An 18066-nucleotide genomic window follows, 5' to 3' on the forward strand; every position below is an offset into this window, starting at 1 on the left:
CCTTTCCTTTTGAAAAAAAAAAGTTTGTTTTAGGTGTTGGTTATTATTAGCGTATTTCATCCTTAGCACCAGTGTTCTACGGCTAGCAAATATAACATAAAAATTTCGTATTGCTTACCAATGGTCCGCATAGTCTAGGTACCGATCTCTGATTATCTGCCTTCGTCCGGGACTTTAATGCATGATTCGGGGCAAATCATCTGACACTGCCCATATCTATAGATTTCTCTAGGTATCAATTTATTTTTGGATCAGCGCTAGTTGAGCTTACAGATCACACAGCTGACCCCCGTTCCAAACCATATAATCAGCGTCACCAGGAATCAAACCCCAGCCCTTATTGACACAGGGTTTCAGATCTAGCTTGTTTACCGTTCGGCTGCAACGTGTCAAAGTTAGGCTAGAGCCAATTGTACATGATTCGAAGGTTTTCTTGTTTTGTTTTTGTTGTTTTTTTTACAGAGCCTATCCAAAAGAAAGATAGCAAGAAATTTGAAATGCCCCATCTCCGACAAGAGGCAGTGAATCCTGCTCCAAAAAATGTCCTAGTAAGTCAAGTTCTGCCCAAGAAAACAGCCCCAGTTGAAACAAGTTCCTTCTATCCTTCTGATAAGACTCCCGCCTTTAATGAGTCTAAGGTAAGTTAATAAAACAGTTTTCTAATAATATATTTGATAGCATGTCTTGCATACGATTGTAGCTGAAATTAATAGGAGAACGAAGAGTAAAATAATCCCGTATTTGAAAAAAGAAAAGAAACTTTGCTTGTTGGGATAAGGCCAAGAGGGGGTAGAAGAAAAATTTTTACCAAAAAAAGTGCTTGTTATGAAAAAATCACCTAAACGTTCCTGATATGAAAAAAGAAAGAAAAGTAAACTACTTTGGGATAAGGGGAGATGGCTATATTCAAACTATTTATTTTTAGCTTAGTATAACTTTCCTCTGTATTAGTATGAATGATATCGGTATGGACGAACTCTCTGTAATATTTATAAATCATTTGATCTAGCTAGGTTAATGTCATTTTCAGAAATTCTCATTTTTTCTTATTTGAGCTGATTCCCCAAGTCCTTTTCTTAGTTTAGATTAGCTTTGCACTAGCTTAGTTTTCATTTAGCTTAGCATTGTTTGCTCGAGCCTAGTTAAAATAGTGGGACTTCCGTTAAAATTAATATCATTGACGTAATGTTGTGACCCGCTAAAAATCTTCTGACCCTTCTTGACCTGCAAAAACGAAACTGAGTAAAGCAGGTAAAGCAGTGAAGCAAGGCAAGTTTGAAGGGGAGATGGAGATATTGTTTCTAGAAATTGTCATTGAAACTTTGACAAGGAAGTTCATTTTATCTTGCTTAGTTCAGGGGGCACGAAAACGGAAAGATGTAGGGCGTGAGACAAGGATTTTTTCTTATGGCGATGTAAAAGAAAGGTATTTTAAAAATCTAGGGGAAAGCGGGGCATTAGTAATGACATCTTTAGGTTATTACTTTACAGGATGACATCTTTATTTCCAGGGGCTTGGTTACAGACGAAGATGAGGGATTTCTGATTAACTGAAGATACTTTATGGGGAGTCAAAAGGGTGAAATAGCTAATTGTTAGTTCATATACTCTGTATACAAATTTTGGAACTGGAACTGGATTAATGCTTTTTTCAGGTTTTTAATGAAAATGCCAAAAAAAGGTATTTTTTCATTACAATTAAAGATATTTTTCAAAACCTTGGGGACTTTGGGTTCTCTGTACCCATGTAAAACATGTACCAAGTGCTGTTGATTCTCCTGTTCTTGTCTGTTTGTTTTTTTCATTGATAAAATTAAACATAGTACATGTCTCTAAATGTCGAATAAGAGAAGACAGTAGGTTAAAGGTATTATGCAGCAGTCCTTTACGAATACGCTTTCAAATTTTGTTTGGTGTATTCGCTTTGACATATCTATCCCAATGTAATCTCATTTAAATTCCTGAAATAACCCTTATCTCACCCCATAAAATGTAAATAGCCTGAGGCTCTTAACTGGTCCAGATTCTTTGTAATTGAAGTGCCGCTGTCCTAGGGGCAGGAAAGTTTGGAGATTTTCACCCCAACTTTCATTGTTAAGTCACTTTGCCTAATTAATGCTGGGGTTCGAACAGAATTAAAGTTTTGCATTATTTATTATTGTCTTAATATTTATGGTCTTACTTGACAATTGATCAAAAAAAAAAAAAAAAATGAAAAGTCTAATTTGTTAACCGATATTTTTAGTTCATCTAAAGCTCGTGTTAGGATTTCTCATAGTCAGGTTGTCAGTCAGACAACCAAGTAGGTTGTCTGAGGGGAGATTAAGATATTTGAACCGAACCTTCAGCTTATTTAGCTTGCCTTTGCTCTTAGCTGTAACTTAGCTTTGCATTAATTGCTTTTAACGTAGTTTTTAAACTAAGTATTATGATTGGTTATAATTATTATTTCGCACAAGCAGTAGTGGAATAGGATTTTGCTTTTACTTAGACATAATCTTAGAAAGCATTGAAATACAAAACAGCTTTGTCTCACTTTCTTTCCGCAAATATAAACAAAAGTTTGCCCGGAAAGCAACTGTTTGTCCTTACTTGGTTGAACTGAGCTTTGAATTATGTGTTTTAATAAAGTTATTCTTTTTGATCTAGTTTTGTATTAAGATTAGACGGTGAATTAACCAAAATAGCAAACGCTAGTGCAGGAACGTCACATATACAGTCAATTCATTAACGCGCAGTACCGAAAAATCTATTTTAAAACACTCACATGTAATTCCATAAAATAAACTACGTCAAAGATAAAATATTTTCCCAAGTGTTTTCAGTAAAATGCCCAGTAAAATAAGGGACATAGATTAAGATGTCTCTCGGTACTAGAAGCTGGATAAATTATTGATTTTGGACAGTTTCTTTTTGATTTGTCGGAGTCTAGTGTATATTCGTTAATACGGGAGCTCTCAAGGCAAGATAATAAACCGCGATAAGTTGGAGAATTCAAACATTTGGTCTAAAACGATACATGAGTTCATGTCTAAGACTATTGTGAGAAGTCAAGTTGAGTTGTTTAGTTGGATCATCGTATGTTAAGTAGTTGTTTTCAAGTGTGAAAATTACACCTCTCTCTTGTAACACATCAAATCTGTTGGATTTTTCTTTCGGCACACCTGAATGCCATGCCGGACACGCATATTAAGGAGAAGGTCTAACACAAGTGCAGGAACTAGAATTTGAAACCTTAATTGAAATAGGAAACCTCTTCAGGTTGGAAAATAAAAATGTAAAAGTGAGTCACCTTTAGTTCAGGTAGTCAACGTGCGAATCCCATCTAAACCGATTCAAAAAGTATTCTTAGTATTTTCAGCGTTTCATTCGTTGGTACTAAGGAACTATCGTAAGCTTGGCTGTCAACTCTTAGGAGGGAAAAAGTCATAGCTGAGCTCTTAGTCTCACTAACCGTCAGGTTTGTCAGTTCTGTTTCTAATTCATAATTCTAATTCTAATTTATCGAAGCAGTCTGTTTTGTCTAGTCGTTAGATCCTGATATTTTTATTGTTTTAACTAGGCTATTTATCTTTAATATATTGAAGGAAGTCCATCTGGAAAACGAGCTACGGAATTAGTTTGAATATTTTCATCTCCTCCTTCTCCATCCCAAAGCACTTTGTTCTCCGTCCTAAATTTTTCACAGTCAGAAAAGTCAGGGAATTATTCCTGGCTTATCCTAACTAATCGTAATGCTTAGTTTGATTACTGTCAAACAGAATTACTCGGCTAAAGAAAATGACGGAAAGCTAAGTTAAAACTCAGTTAGTGCAAAGGTAAGTTGATATAAGCTGAAGGTGCAGCTTGAATATTCCGGTCTCCCCGGATCCTAACCTAAATTGCTTTGCATTCGTTCATTTTTCACAGGCCGGGCAGGATCAGAGGAAATTCTCTGGGCTTTGATGGTAATAATCTAACTATAATGATACATTATAAATAGGTTAAAAAGAAATGCAAAAGTGAGTTGAATTTATTTAGTGCAAAGTCTCCCTGTCTGGAGTTGAATTGAACGCAACTCACCTATAAAGTTGGGCAGAAGGATATCAATTGTATATTCTTTTTTGCTCTGAAATGAAATTGTAATTTTAATTAGTTCTTTAAGTTATTTTTCTATTTTTAACTTCTCTGTTTTTTCTTGAAAGCCATAACTTCTTCTAGTTTCCCTTTTTTAATTTTGCTTTTTGTTTCTTTTTATTCTATTTAACGCTTATCACTGTCTTATATCTTGGCTTAGTTTCTGTTTTTTAGTTTTGCTATTTGTTTATTTTATTTAGTTTAATGCTTTTCACTGTCTTAAGTTTTGGCTTAATTGACTTAAAGAAAGTTCTTTAAGTCAATGCTTTTTGTTTCTTTTTATTCTATTTAACGCTTATCACTGTCTTATATCTTGGCTTAGTTTCTGTTTTTTAGTTTTGCTATTTGTTTATTTTATTTAGTTTAATGCTTTTCACTGTCTTAAGTTTTGGCTTAATTGACTTAAAGAAAGTTCTGTTGCTTGTTTTTTCTATGCTCCAAGTTTTCTTTTGGCCGGTTAGTTCGGTTTTATATCTTTCAGATCAATGAAGCAATCGAAAAAGACTGTGAGATTGTAGGGAGGGAGTCATCAGCCCCTCACCTTGTCTTCAATGCAGCTTTTCTGGATACACTTATTTTTCTTATTTGCTGTTAAATGAAAACGAAATATTTCAGAAGTTTCATTCATTCATATACAGGTTGTAACATAGTGAAACAAAGGGACTACTTAAAAACACCTCTTGTCCTTTGAGCAAACCTTTTAGCCCTTTAGCGAAATTTTTGTTAATCTCTCCTTTTCTATTTTCTGGTAATTGAATATTTAAGATCGTAGAAGCCAATAACTGTGTTAGTTTGAAAATACCAGCTTGGAATGAGATCAAATTGAAAATCTGTTGTTGTTGTATCGACTCCTGACATGGGAACTAAAATTGCAACACTGTTTTTTCCCTGTAATTACGAAAGCAGTCCTTCCCTTTTTATTTGTTAGTAATTTAACATTTTAGGTTGAAAAAGTCAATAAGTATGTTAGTTCGAAATTACCAGCTTGGGCGAGAGATCAAATTGAAGACCCGTCGCAGTTGCATCGACTACCCAAGTGGAAACTTAGACAACTTGGAATTGATCTTGCAGACTTGGAGGAGGAGCAAGACGAGAGTTATTCCAGAGTGAGGGCTGGACCTATTCAACAGTTAGTCTTTTTATATCTATTCATTATAATCCTGCTTGGTTTAAATCAGTTTTTTGGCTACAGTCCCTTTCCATTTACAAACTGAAGCAAATAAAAATATTTATATAAAAACCGGTCTGATATTTAAAACAAGAGAGTGGGCAAGTAACAAAAAAAAGAAAACTTTAAATAAGGAAAATCCAAATATTTTGGCTTTGCATCTGGAGGTCCTTATCAACGGGGAAAAAAATAATGAAAATAAAATAAACTAGCCTAAAAAACATGAAAAAACAGAGATAACAATATAAACGCTATACATAAGAAAAAGACGAAAACAAAACTCACAAAGCACAAGACAGGGATGTCTGCTATGGCCTTTCTTGCGCTTTGTGACGTGTTTCGGATTTTTCAATGTGAGTTTTCTTTTCGTAGTAATCTAACAAAAAATGTATTCATTCCTTGAGCTTATTGTCGTTGTGTGGAATCGTACTGTGAAATCTCGAATACTGATCCTCTAAATTAATGTTATTTGATCAGTTTCAGTCGCTTTGGTTCATTCGTGTGAAGCTAAAATCTGACTGGTAAGTTGAGACAAAGATAATTTTTTTGTCGACAAATAAGATTTGCTCCCCACTCGCTAGATTAAAAAAAAAGGTGTTTTCGAATTTTTCAATGTGAGTTTTCTTTTCGTAGTAATCTGAGAAAAAATTTATTCATTCCTTGAGCTTATTGTCGTTGTGTGGAATCGTATTGTGAAATCTCGAATACTGATCCCCTAAATTAATGTTATTTGATCAGTTTTAGTCGCTTTGGTTCATTCGCGTGAAGCTAAAATATAACTGGTTAGTTGAGACAAAGATAATTTTTTTGTCGACAAATAAGATTTGCTCCCCACTCGCTAGATTTAAAAAAGGTTTTTGGATTTTCAATGAAAAAAACTAGGAAGAAGTAATAAAAATCGGCCTACCTGGATTTTGAAATCGTTTTTTTTTCTATTAAAAAGAAAAAAAACAACCAAGAACCCACCCGATCGTATCCAGAGGGGGTTTCAGGGTTTGATCCTCCCCCAAAATTGTGGCCTGACTTTTACAAGTATAACAAAAATGCATATAAAAAAATGTTTGGTGTGTTTTTTGTACCTTCCCCCCGAACAACATTCCAGATGCGCCCTTTTAATCCATCTCCCGATGTTTCTCAAAATGCCTGTTTTTAAATCCTTATTGAAAAATCCAAAGAGTCCCCGCTCTCTCTCTCCATCTTTGCAAATTTGTGTTGCTGATTTTTGCTATGAGAAATACCAAGCTTACATTTAACGTAAAAATAAGAAATAATACCTACCTTCTTTTCAGCCTGTAGATGATGATGAGCTTATGGCTTTTGCAGATGATACCACACTAGCCTGCTGTGAAAGGGTTAAAACAGCGCTCATTTCTAAGCTCAGGGTTGCTCTTGAGGAGACGTATCTCTGGATGGATTTTAATCGACTTGTGATTAACATTGATAAATCTTACGTTTGATTTTTTGCCTCTTCGGAAGTGTCGATCCAGAGATATGTGGTTTCAAAACATTCAAAGGTTTGATCAGTTGGCCTGAAAAGCGTTTTGCAAAATACCTAGGAGTCTTGCTTGATGAGAACCTGTCATTCCTGCATCACATTCAAGGTGTAGAGCTGGAGATCTCCCGGAATCTTGGAATAATACAGAAACTAAAGAACACTTTGTTACAGAAAAGACTGGTCCTGCTTTATCAAACCCTATTTCCAGGGGCTTGGTTACAGACGAGGATGAGGGATTTCTGATTATCTGCAGATACTTTTTGGGGAGTCAAAGGGGTGAAAGAACTAATTGGTAGTTCATGTACCCTGTATACGAATTTTGGAACTGGAACTGGATTATTGCTTTTTTTCAGTTTTAATGAAAATACCAAAAAAAGGTATTTTTTCTTCATTACAATTAAAGGTATTTTTCAAAAACTTGGGGACTTTGGGTTCTCTGTACCCATGTCAAACATGTACCAAGTTAAGATTCTGTTGTTCATTCTCCTGTTCTTGTTGGTTTGTTTTTTCATTGATAAAATCAAACATGGTACATGTCTCTAAATATCGAATAAGAGAAGACAGTAGGTTAAAGATGTCACACAGCCAATTCTTCTTTACGCAGACGAAACCTGGAACTCTAACAGGAAAGGAAAGTTCTTGCTTTCGAGAATGTATGTCTCAGAAGAAATTCAACGTCCATTGGCAGCAGAGGATAACCAGCCAATCTATCCGCAACAAAATAGGTCAGCGTCTTGTGGCATATGTCATAAGAGATCGCCGATGGAGATACCTTGGCCACGTACTACGTGATGACAAACCCCGGCTACCGAGTGTAGTGATCGACTGGCAACCATCGTGCATGAGCCGCATAGACAGACCCAGAAACACCAAGCTCTTAACGTCCCAGGCAGGTCAGCGAAACCTAAACACCTCACTCCAGCCTCAGTGTGAGGATATATTGGCAGCAGTAAACCTGAGGTAAGATTGGTGGCTCCTTGTTAATGCCATGGGTGTCTCAAGAGGAACATGTGGATCTGAGGTATGTAGAACTTCAGATAAATAAGAATTTTGGAGGAAACTAGTTGAGGATGGATTAAGGGAAATTTTTAGAGTTTTGAGATAAATCAACGCAGCCTTTGCAAAATTTTCAACAAATATTATGTGGACAAGGCCAATATATTTTCCAATGAGCCAAAATATCAATGCCCTTTGATCCTTGCAAACAGCCCAGAGATGTATTCTTTTAATATCTATAATGTAAAGCCTTTGAACCTGGGCATGTCCCCTCCGAAATTCAAAATTTTCTGAATTTTTGGCTACTTCTCGTCTGAATTATTGAAAAAGTTTTTTTTTTGTTATAGCTACATCCACACGAAAAAAAATCCTGTGTAAGAGCTTGTTAGTAGCATACTCATAATATTATGCAAATTGTCCTTGCTTTTTCTTTCAATTTTCGTCACATTTAAAAAATGAAGTTAAAACACAAACAGCTTTTATACCTTAATCGGCACCGCTGATCTTTTTTCAGTATCGTTATTATATAATATAAAGAAATGCCATATTCAGGGTTATCTTCGGACGGATTAAGTGTTTGTAAAAAAAAAAAAAAATACAAAACTTATTTACAATTTGTTTATATGCATTTTTGTTACGTGTTTACAATTTATAAAAAAAAATTGGGTACGGGGGGTTAAACCTGGTGCCTCTGCCCCATGGATACGATTTTAGTACTAGAGGGCCAAGATCTGGTCTGCGAAGTGCAATTTAGACGTAAAAACGGTGTACGGCGTAGATAATCAACCCGACAAGGTTTTTACAATTAAACAAGGAAGTCCAATACCTAGTTTATGAACATAATCATGATTTTGTTTTCCCCATCGCCTCATTGATTTGTACCTTTTTCTGAGGGCCAAACTTCATTTTGACAATTCTTTCCGGTATTTTAGTCTCTTATTTCACTTGCCTAAAGGATTTAAGAAAAATTTATTAAAGGTCCCCTGGTGGGAAACGCGGGGGTTCCAAAATTGCGACCTATCAGGACAGTTTTTCTGACCAGAAAAAGCTACTGTCCCAATTTTAAGAAAAAGATATCTAACCGTTTTCGAGAAAATATTTATAAATACACAAGATTATTACTTGTTTAAAGATATAAGATACTAATATGATTTGCATATCGGGCTTGTAAGGCATGGCAGGCAAAGGGCCGTTGCATTCTAATGAGTTGTTTTAATTTATTTCCTTAATTGTCATTATATATACTTTTATTTGTTTGTGCATTAGGTTTACTTTTTCTTAACTGTTTTCATCGCTTTCAAAAAACAAAATTAGAAGAGGAGGAGCTGCTATGATTTTGTTTTCAGTATCATCATTATATTCAATCATATAAGTATACACTTAAGTTTTCTTTGCTAACTCATTGCTTTCAAAAATTAAAGTTGAAAGATGAGTAGCCGCTTTTCCCTAATCCTTTCTTTAAAATTATCTTCAGCATCATGAATTTGTTTTCAATGTCATCATTATGTGTATTCTTATGAGTGGTTTGCCTGTTCTTACTGTGCTCATTTCTCTCAAAAAAGAAAGTTGAAAGATGAATAGCCACTTTTCCCTAATCCTCCCTATAAAATTCTTTTCAGCATCATGAGCTTGTTTTCAATATCATCGTTATGTGTATTCTTATGAGTGGTCTGCCTGTTCTTACTGTGCTCATTTCTCTCAAAAAAGAAAGTTGAAAGAAGAGTAGCCGCTTTGCCCTAATCCTCCCTATAAAATTCTTTTTAGCATCGTGAGCTTGTTTTCAATATCATCATTATGTTTATTCTTATGAGTGGTCTGCCTGTTCTTACTGTGCTCATTTCTCTCAAAAAAGAAAGTTGAAAAATGAGTAGCCACTTTTCCCTAATCCTTCATGTGAAATTGCTTTCAGTTACATCTTTGTATACCCTATATGATTATTTTAATTAGGTTTACCTTTTTTTACAGTTCTCATCGAGTTCAAAAAAGAAAGTTAGAAGATGAGGAACCCCTATACCCTAATCAGCCTCGCGGGTTTGTGAGTGCTAGACAGCAGAAACTTATTGACGACTCCGAAAAAAATGCTAACCCTGGAGGAACGAAAAAGACGTTAGGAGTTCGCCGAGGAGTCAGTAACGCCCCTTTTATTCCACCTATTAAGTCAGCTTTGTCAGATGACGGTGGGAATCGCAGGTGAAATATTTTTATATAATAGCTGAATTTAATGCTTTTTATAGTGGAATAAGCATAACTAAATGAATATAAACTATTATTGATTAAATGTTAAAAACCATTTCTCTCCAAAAATCTAATTAATAAATCTTTATCGAGTTTTAGCCGATTCGACGCACGTCATTAAACCACAGAAAAATACCTGACTGGAAAAATGTGTTTTTTTGGAAAGTAAAAAAAGTAAAGTTTTCTAGCTTTCGTTGTTCTTACGTCATTTGTCGTCTAAAAAGGATATAGCATAAGTAAGTATGATTTAGGTTTTAGGTTTTGTTGAGCGAATTTATAAATGTTAATGGTTGTACGTGCTTGTCCTGCATTTTCAGTTAATAGAGTAGTTGAGAGAGAACCTAGGATTTCCTTAGTTTGAACTCGGACAGGACCAACGCATACTTGTCTAGGCATTTGGGATCGACTGTGGTGTTGCAGTTATCTACGCCTGCGGCTGCTAGCACTGGGTGTTTCGAACCTGGCGGGCTCGGCTTAACAAGCGTTAAGGCCCCCCGAAAAAGATCCACGCCAAGCAGTTGACCGTTGGGCTAGTACAGTCTTCAGGCGCAGCAAACCGAGTGACCTAAGAGCATTACAATATAAAGTAGGAATTGATAGGGGAAACAACGTTAGTTTCTGTCTTTTTATTTTTCTATTTCATTTCTATTTTTAAAGGAAAAAAATGTAAAGGAATTTATGGAAAGTTTCTTGAAAATGTAAATAGTCTGTTGCTAAATGGAAAGCAGGTCATCCGTGGTTAGGGTGGAAGGATGTCATAAAGAAAGATTTATGGGAAATGGAAACTTCCTGTGATGGTGTGAATAGGGAGACATTCAATAGATTGTGATGGAGAAGGGGCGTGCGTAGCTGTGTTGGCCTCGGGCGGCTTGGTGCTGCGGTGAGTTGTTAATAGTAGTAGTAGTGATTTTTAAGTCGTAAAAATTAGGCTTATATGATTATTACACATTATTTTGTAAGCCTCTTAATTTTTGTTGGTGTTACTATTATTGACCTGACTATTTATTCATAATTACTTAAGGAAACGAAAAATTACCGAGCATATTATTTTCATTGTGAATAAAATACTGCCTCATAACTAAGTTATTTGCTTCAACAAAAACACACAGATAAATAAAGAATAAAAGTATTGGCGTTCCAAGACATTACAATTTCAAAGAGTGTCAGCATGCCAATTCCAAACTCGCCCAGAAATCGTGTTACATCTTTTTTTTAGAATCTTTTTAGCAAGATTTTTTGTGCAAATATCCGAAAAATAAAAAAAGGATTACCGTCGGGGAAAGTGTACATATTCCACTTAGCAAATCAATTGAATTGCCAGCTTAATACTATCTTGTAATCACGCTAGTTATACTGAGAAAGCTGAAAGAGTAATGGAATAATTTCAATGGCAAGGGACAATGATGCAATTTGGAGCGACAAAACATAACCATAAATAATTTCTGAGACCACACTGGCTAATCGTGACACAACGAAAGAATCGTAAAGAAAAACGAGGATAATAACAGCCAGTGAAAAAGAAAACAACAGAGGATTATGCAAATAGAAAAACGAGGATAATAACAGCCAGTGAAAAAGAAAACAATAGAGGATTATGCAAATAGAAAAACGAGAAAAATAACAGCTAGTGAAAAAGAAAACAACAGAGGATTATGCAAATAAAAGAAACGAGAATAAAAACAGCCATTGAAAAAGAAAACAATAGAGGATTATGCAAATAGAAAAACGAGAATAATAACAGCCAGTGAAAAAGAAGACAACAGGATTATGCAAATAGAAAAACGAGAATAATAACAGCCTTAGAAAAAGAAAACAATAGAGGATTATGCAAATAGAAAAACGAGAATAATAACAGCCGTAGAAAAAGAAAACAACAGAGGATTATGCAAATAGAAAAACGAGGATAATAACAGCCAGTGAAAAAGAAAACAACAGAGGATTATGCAAATAGAAAAACGAGAATAATAACAGCCAGTGAAAAAGAAAACAACAGAGGATTATGCAAATAGAAAAACGAGGATAATAACAGCCAGTGAAAAAGAAAACAACAGAGGATTATGCAAATAGAAAAACGAGGATAATAACAGCCAGTGAAAAAGAAAACAACAGAGGATTATGCAAATAGAAAAACGAGAATAAAAACAGCCAGTGAAAAAGAAAACAACAGAGGATTATGCAAATAGAAAAACGAGAATAAAAACAGCCAGTGAAAAAGAAAACAACAGAGGATTATGCAAATAGAAAAACAAGCATAATAACAGCCAGTGAAAAAGAAAACAACAGGGGACAATGCAATTCGGTCAAGACTTCCGCTTGAGCGTCGTCAGTGCAAATAATAAAAAATACGCGATAAAAATCCATAGAATAGTAAAAAAACTAAACCAAAAAACAAAAATACCGAGACTAAAATAGGAAAGACCCTTTCCAATTAACGATGAAAGGGTAGTTTTTATCATTGGCACTGTAGACCATCAAGGGGAGCAAAATATTTGCATAGTTCTCCTCAATTTTCCACTTGCTCTTATTATCCTAGTTTCTCTCTCCTTTCCTATTCTTCGTTTAAACAACACAATCATGAAAATTGGCACTACCACACACCATCGCTATAATCGGAAATGCTTAATCATTTATGTTAGCTGGGAAGAATAACTAAGATTTCACTTGAGACTGCCCAATGAAACGGTGTGTTTGATTATGATTTTTTTTTCATGGTTTTACTTTTGTTTTTCGTCTATTCGGCCGATTAAACTATTAGTTATATAGGCCTATCTATAAAATAGGCGATCACCATCTAGAAAAGTTGTGCGGTCTTTGTAGTTACTTTTGTATAAATATAGATAAGAAAATCTGCCAAAAAAAATTATCTTGCTGAGCTGTGTATATTTACCTTAATGTGGTAAATAAAATGTAGATTGTGTAAATATACTGTAAGTTTATTGCATTTTTATTTATTTATTTTCCTAATCATTTCTTAATCAAGAAAGGTCTCCCATATAAATCAGCCTCATTTAACTCAACCCATTTAAATCAACCTTCATTCAACCCAACCCACATTCAACTCAACACCCGTTTAACTCAATGGCCATTCAACTCAACGTCATTTGACTCAAACTCCATTTGGCTCAACTTCCATACATCTCAACCCTCGTGTGGCTCAACGCTCATTTCACTCGTCAAAATTTAAACTAATCCCACGCGGCTCGACCCCTGCTTACTTCAACCCCGTTTGACTCATCCCCTGTTTCGCTTAATCCCCGTTTGACTAAACGCTCTTTAACTCATCCCACTTGAAACTAAGTTCCCTCATTCAGCTAAACCCTTAATGCAATATAAAACCTGCAACAGGTTATGTTAGGTTGAATGGGGTTAGAATTAAATGGGGGTCAAGTGACATGAGGTTGAATAGGGTTTGAGTTGCATGGGGGTTGAATTAGGTGGGTTTTTCTGAGAGGGTTGATTTAAGATTAGGCTGATTTAAATTGGGGTTGAGTTGAAAGAGGTTTGAGCTGAATTGGTTTGAGTTACATCCACACCACAAAAACCAGTGCCTCTAGCCAATATAAGTTTAATGAACTAAACCTGTAAAACCAAATATCAGGGGTACTAAGAAGGAAAGAAGAAATCCTAACAAAAAAGGCTTTTACGAATTTTCAAAGTCGAAGGACGCATAAAAATGATGCTATCCAGGAATATACGAAATAGGTAAATTATCTATTAGACAAAACGGTTTCGGGATATTTTATTTGCTTAGTGGTTGAATTACGTTGGATTCGTTGGATCTGATGGGGGTTAAGTTGACTGGGGTTGAGTTGAACGGGTTTGAGTTAAATGCACACCACAGAAAAATAGTGTCTCTAGCCAATATAGGTTGAATGACAAAGACTTAAGGAATGCCAATAAAGAAAAGAAGAAACCCTGAGCAGAAAAGCTTTTACGAAATTAGAATTGAAAGGACGATAATAATGCTAATATTATTCAGGAATGTATGAAACAACTAAGTTACCTAGTAGATGTTAATTAATTAATTAATCAATTTTATTTTTCACCCACACGCTACATAAATTAAATATGGTGGAGTAAGAATAAATATTAAAAAAAACGCAAAGAGAAAAATAAATACACACACATAGTCAACGAAAAAAACGGATAAGACGGTGGTGTGGGGATAGTCGCGCAGAAGCTGTACTGGAGAGTTTTCTGTGAAGAATCTCCAACTTTAAAGTTATATCAGGAACTGAAAATTTTGTAACAAGAGTCCGGTTTTTTGTCCAAGGTGGAAGATACAGAAGAAATTTGCAAAATTTGAAATAATTTATCCGAATTCTTTTTAAATTACCATTATTAAGAAGCGGGAAAAAACCTGAAGCATAAAGGACAGAATGATCACAAAAAGTAGAATAAAGTTTGGCCAGCGCACGTCTATTATACTTATCGTATAGTATACGTCTATTCCCTAAACTTATAATAATTATGACTATTATACATATATATATATATATATATATATATATATATATATATATATATATATATATATATATATATATATATATATGTATATATATATATATATATATATATATATATATATATATATATCAGTTAATATAAATATTGTGTTTAGCAAGTAATTTTCATTATCTGTAAGTTGTTCAGTTTTGGTTTATTTAAAACTAGCCGAAGAGCCTTTCGTATAATACGAACAATAGAACATATTATTTTGATAGAACCAAAGAAAAAAATAGTTTAGGTCCTTCTCCCAAACAAAAATTCGAAATCCCCTTATTTCTTTTAAAAAAGCTTTGATTGAGAGTTTAATCCTGGTCCCCTAGCCTTGGGACAAAAAAAAGATGCTTGATACACTGCGTATAAAGCTAGTTTTTAGGGAAACCAACTCACTATTTGTAATCTGAATTACGAAATATACTTGAGCGTTTTTATGCAATTTGCTTTAGTAACATACCCATAAAGTTCTTTAAGTCCCTCGCCCCTTCGCTTTGCAAATTGTTCGTGGGTTATTTTACATCGTGTGTCTGTGAACCGGTAAAAGAAAACTCGTTTTAGCCCAATTGAGCTCAATTTGTTTTTCTTGTAAAATTTACTTTAATTTTACAACGGTGTTTCAGTTGGAACGTTTTTATTTGAAAATTTCACTTTTTAGAGCTGATTGTCGTGCTAAAAACTATCAAGAAGGAAACAGTGGCCGTGTGGAGCCGGCTTTCATTGAAGAAGATGAAGACTTTGATCCTCGATTAAAAGGAATTGACAAAAAGCTGATTGAATTGATAAAAAATGAAATAATGGATATGAAATCCCAAGTGACGTGGGAGGATGTTGCTGGGCTTGAATTTGCTAAGAAAACTATTAAGGTAAACTTCTTGTAGGAAGCTCTAAACTTCAGGGGATTCGATACCATCATAAAGAATGAGCCTATCCTCGTCCATAGAAACTTTTTTAGTTTGTGTGGCCAAATTATTTAGAATTCGGTCCTCCTCTTTTCGGTCTTTTTCTTTTCTTTTTTTCTTCCCCCCCCCCACTTTTTTCCCTTTTTTGATAAATCCAGTCGATTCGTTGTTTCTGTTTGTTGATTGTTTAACTATTCTTTAGTTAAGTGTCTGCCCTAGCCAAGCACTTTTTGTGCTTGGCTAGGGCAGATTATGTATAGTAGTTATGTATTTTTTTGTTTAAATATATATGATTGGATTGAAATTGACTTGCCTTTCCCTGAAATCTTAGAAACTTCCAAACTTCTCTTGAAAACTTGTATTGTTCTGTGCTGAAAATAGATATATTTAGTTTTGGAGAAACCTATACCATTAGGAAGCGTAAATTTTGTTTTTTCGATCAAACAGAACAGAATTTTCTTTTTGATATTCGAGAAAGGATTGTCCCTAAAAATGTCCTAGTATATCTGTTAGGAATAGGCCAAAAAGCACCTTACAAGAAATGTCATTTGATCAATTTGCATTTAGTAACATTGCATAAGTAACATTTTTCTTAGGTTTGACTTTCAACATATTTTATCTTTCCATTTTTTTTTTGAATACATTTAATACAATCGATAGCGCAAGGAGGTTTATTTTTCTTCTTTTTTTTCTTTTCTTCTTTTTTTTCTTTTCTTCTTGTTTCTTTTTTTTTCTTCCTTTTTTCTTTTTTTCTTCGTAAAGATTAGAGGTAGTGACTAAGTATTTGCAGGACATCTTTTCCATTGTCCTTGCATGCTTTCAATGGTACTTTATGGAAAGTTTGAGAATGAGTTGGCTTTTTCTTGTATCTTTTCATTTACATCTCATGATAAATTATTTAATTTTATGCTATCCATTACAGTAATTGAAAAATCAGATGTTGATCAATTACATATTGCGGGTTAAAAGAATTAAATTTTATTCAGGACATAGTGCCTCCCTATTCCCAAGCAACAGCTCGCCGAATGTTCTGTTGTGCAGCCTGCTTTCACTGAAAACTTTGCCGAAACAATTCCATTGTTTTATCAGTGAAATTTTATAATCAAATTACAAAATCTCAATAAGTTTCAATGATAATTAGCCTCCTAGGAGAATTGGCTTATGGACCCTTTGCCTTTGAGAAAGTCAGCAAACTTTAAGGCTCAAAAAATGATGTTTAAGGTACTGAATCCTCTTAAAAGGTTTTCTTGGTTCTATGGCTTGGTTTTTAAGCGATTTGTTCAGCCTATCCCCTTTGACACAATAACAATGATGGGAGGAGCTCAAAAGAGGGGACAGAGCTGACTCAAATTCAACCTCCCTTTCTTCCTGTTAAGGTTGATGCTATATCTATTGAATAAACCTCCCATATTTCTCCATAAACCTCCCACTCTTTCTGTTAAGGTTGATGCTATATCTATTGAATAAACCTCCCATAAACCTCCCATATTTCTCCATAAACCTCCCACTCTTTCTGTTAAGGTTGATGCTATATCTATTGAATAAACCTCCCATAAACCTCCCATATTTCTCCATAAACCTCCCACTCTTTCTGTTAAGATTGATGCTATATCTATTGATGTGATATAACTTTTTGACGTAATTGATCAAATGTTAATTTGTCTGATATTTGGCTGACGTTCAATTCAATTTGAATTTGATAACGGAGTTTACTCAAGAAAATACAGAACGAAATATATATAGAAAACACTAAAAAAAAAGCAATACAAGTGAACAATAAATCCTCTGTAAGCTTTTGCTTGCATGGAGTAACCCCTTAAACTTAGGAATAGAGCTTAAAAAAGAGAAGAAGAGAAAAAAAATTGACCTGGATGACGTTACTGTTTGGATGCTTGACCTAAATGACGTTAATGTTGGGATGCTTGACCTAAATGTCGTTAATGTTCGGATGCCTGACCTAAAAGTCGTTAATGTTTGGATGCTTGACCTAAATGACGTTAATGTTTGGATGCTTGATCTAAATGACGTTAATGTTTGGATGCTTGATCTAAATGACGTCAATGTTTGGATGCTTGACCTAAATGACGTTAATATTTGGATGCATGACCTAAATGACGTTAATGTTTGGATGCATGACCTAAATGACGTTAATGTTTGGTTGCTTGACCTAAAAGACGCTAATATTTGGATGCTTGACCTAAATGTCATTAATGTTTGGATTGTCCAATGGTGGCGCAGTGGATTTGACCTTAGCTTGGTAATACGGGACCTAGAGATCGAATCACGCTGCAGGAATGCACTGCAGGGCCGACGCAGGGACCTTAGTAGTCAAGAAGCGTCGTTAATTCGTAAATAATAAAATAATAATGTTTGGATGCTTCTCCAGTGCATATTTAAAAACAAACGAAAATTAGAAAAAGAAATATTGTAAAAAAAAATTTGAAGATAATGACTAATATTAGTGATTATTTACGGAAGAAATTTTACCAGTCTTTTGTTCTAAAAATACCCTCTAAACTTCTGCACTAATCCCAATGATAGGACATGTTAGGAGAAAATTGAACATCACAGTATACAATGCACAAACAACCTCCCCATTGAGTTAAAGTATAGTAAAATGGTCTATGAATAATTATACTTAAATTACGTTT

General features: G+C 34.5%; 1 protein-coding gene across 2 annotated transcripts in view; it reads left to right on the plus strand.

Annotated features, from left to right (window-relative positions):
* LOC136027942 (fidgetin-like protein 1) overlaps positions 1-18066 on the plus strand; it is a 71446-nt gene that overhangs the window by 24972 nt on the left and 28408 nt on the right. For both annotated transcript variants that reach the window (XM_065705411.1, XM_065705412.1), the window contains exons 4-7: positions 463-638; positions 5061-5245; positions 9741-9965; positions 15172-15379. In XM_065705411.1, the coding sequence (XP_065561483.1) occupies positions 463-638; positions 5061-5245; positions 9741-9965; positions 15172-15379 (794 nt within the window). The remainder of the gene's footprint in view (positions 1-462; positions 639-5060; positions 5246-9740; positions 9966-15171; positions 15380-18066) is intronic.

This window comes from Artemia franciscana, chromosome 6, assembly GCF_032884065.1.
Source record: "Artemia franciscana chromosome 6, ASM3288406v1, whole genome shotgun sequence".
Taxonomy (NCBI): Eukaryota; Metazoa; Arthropoda; class Branchiopoda; order Anostraca; family Artemiidae; genus Artemia; species Artemia franciscana.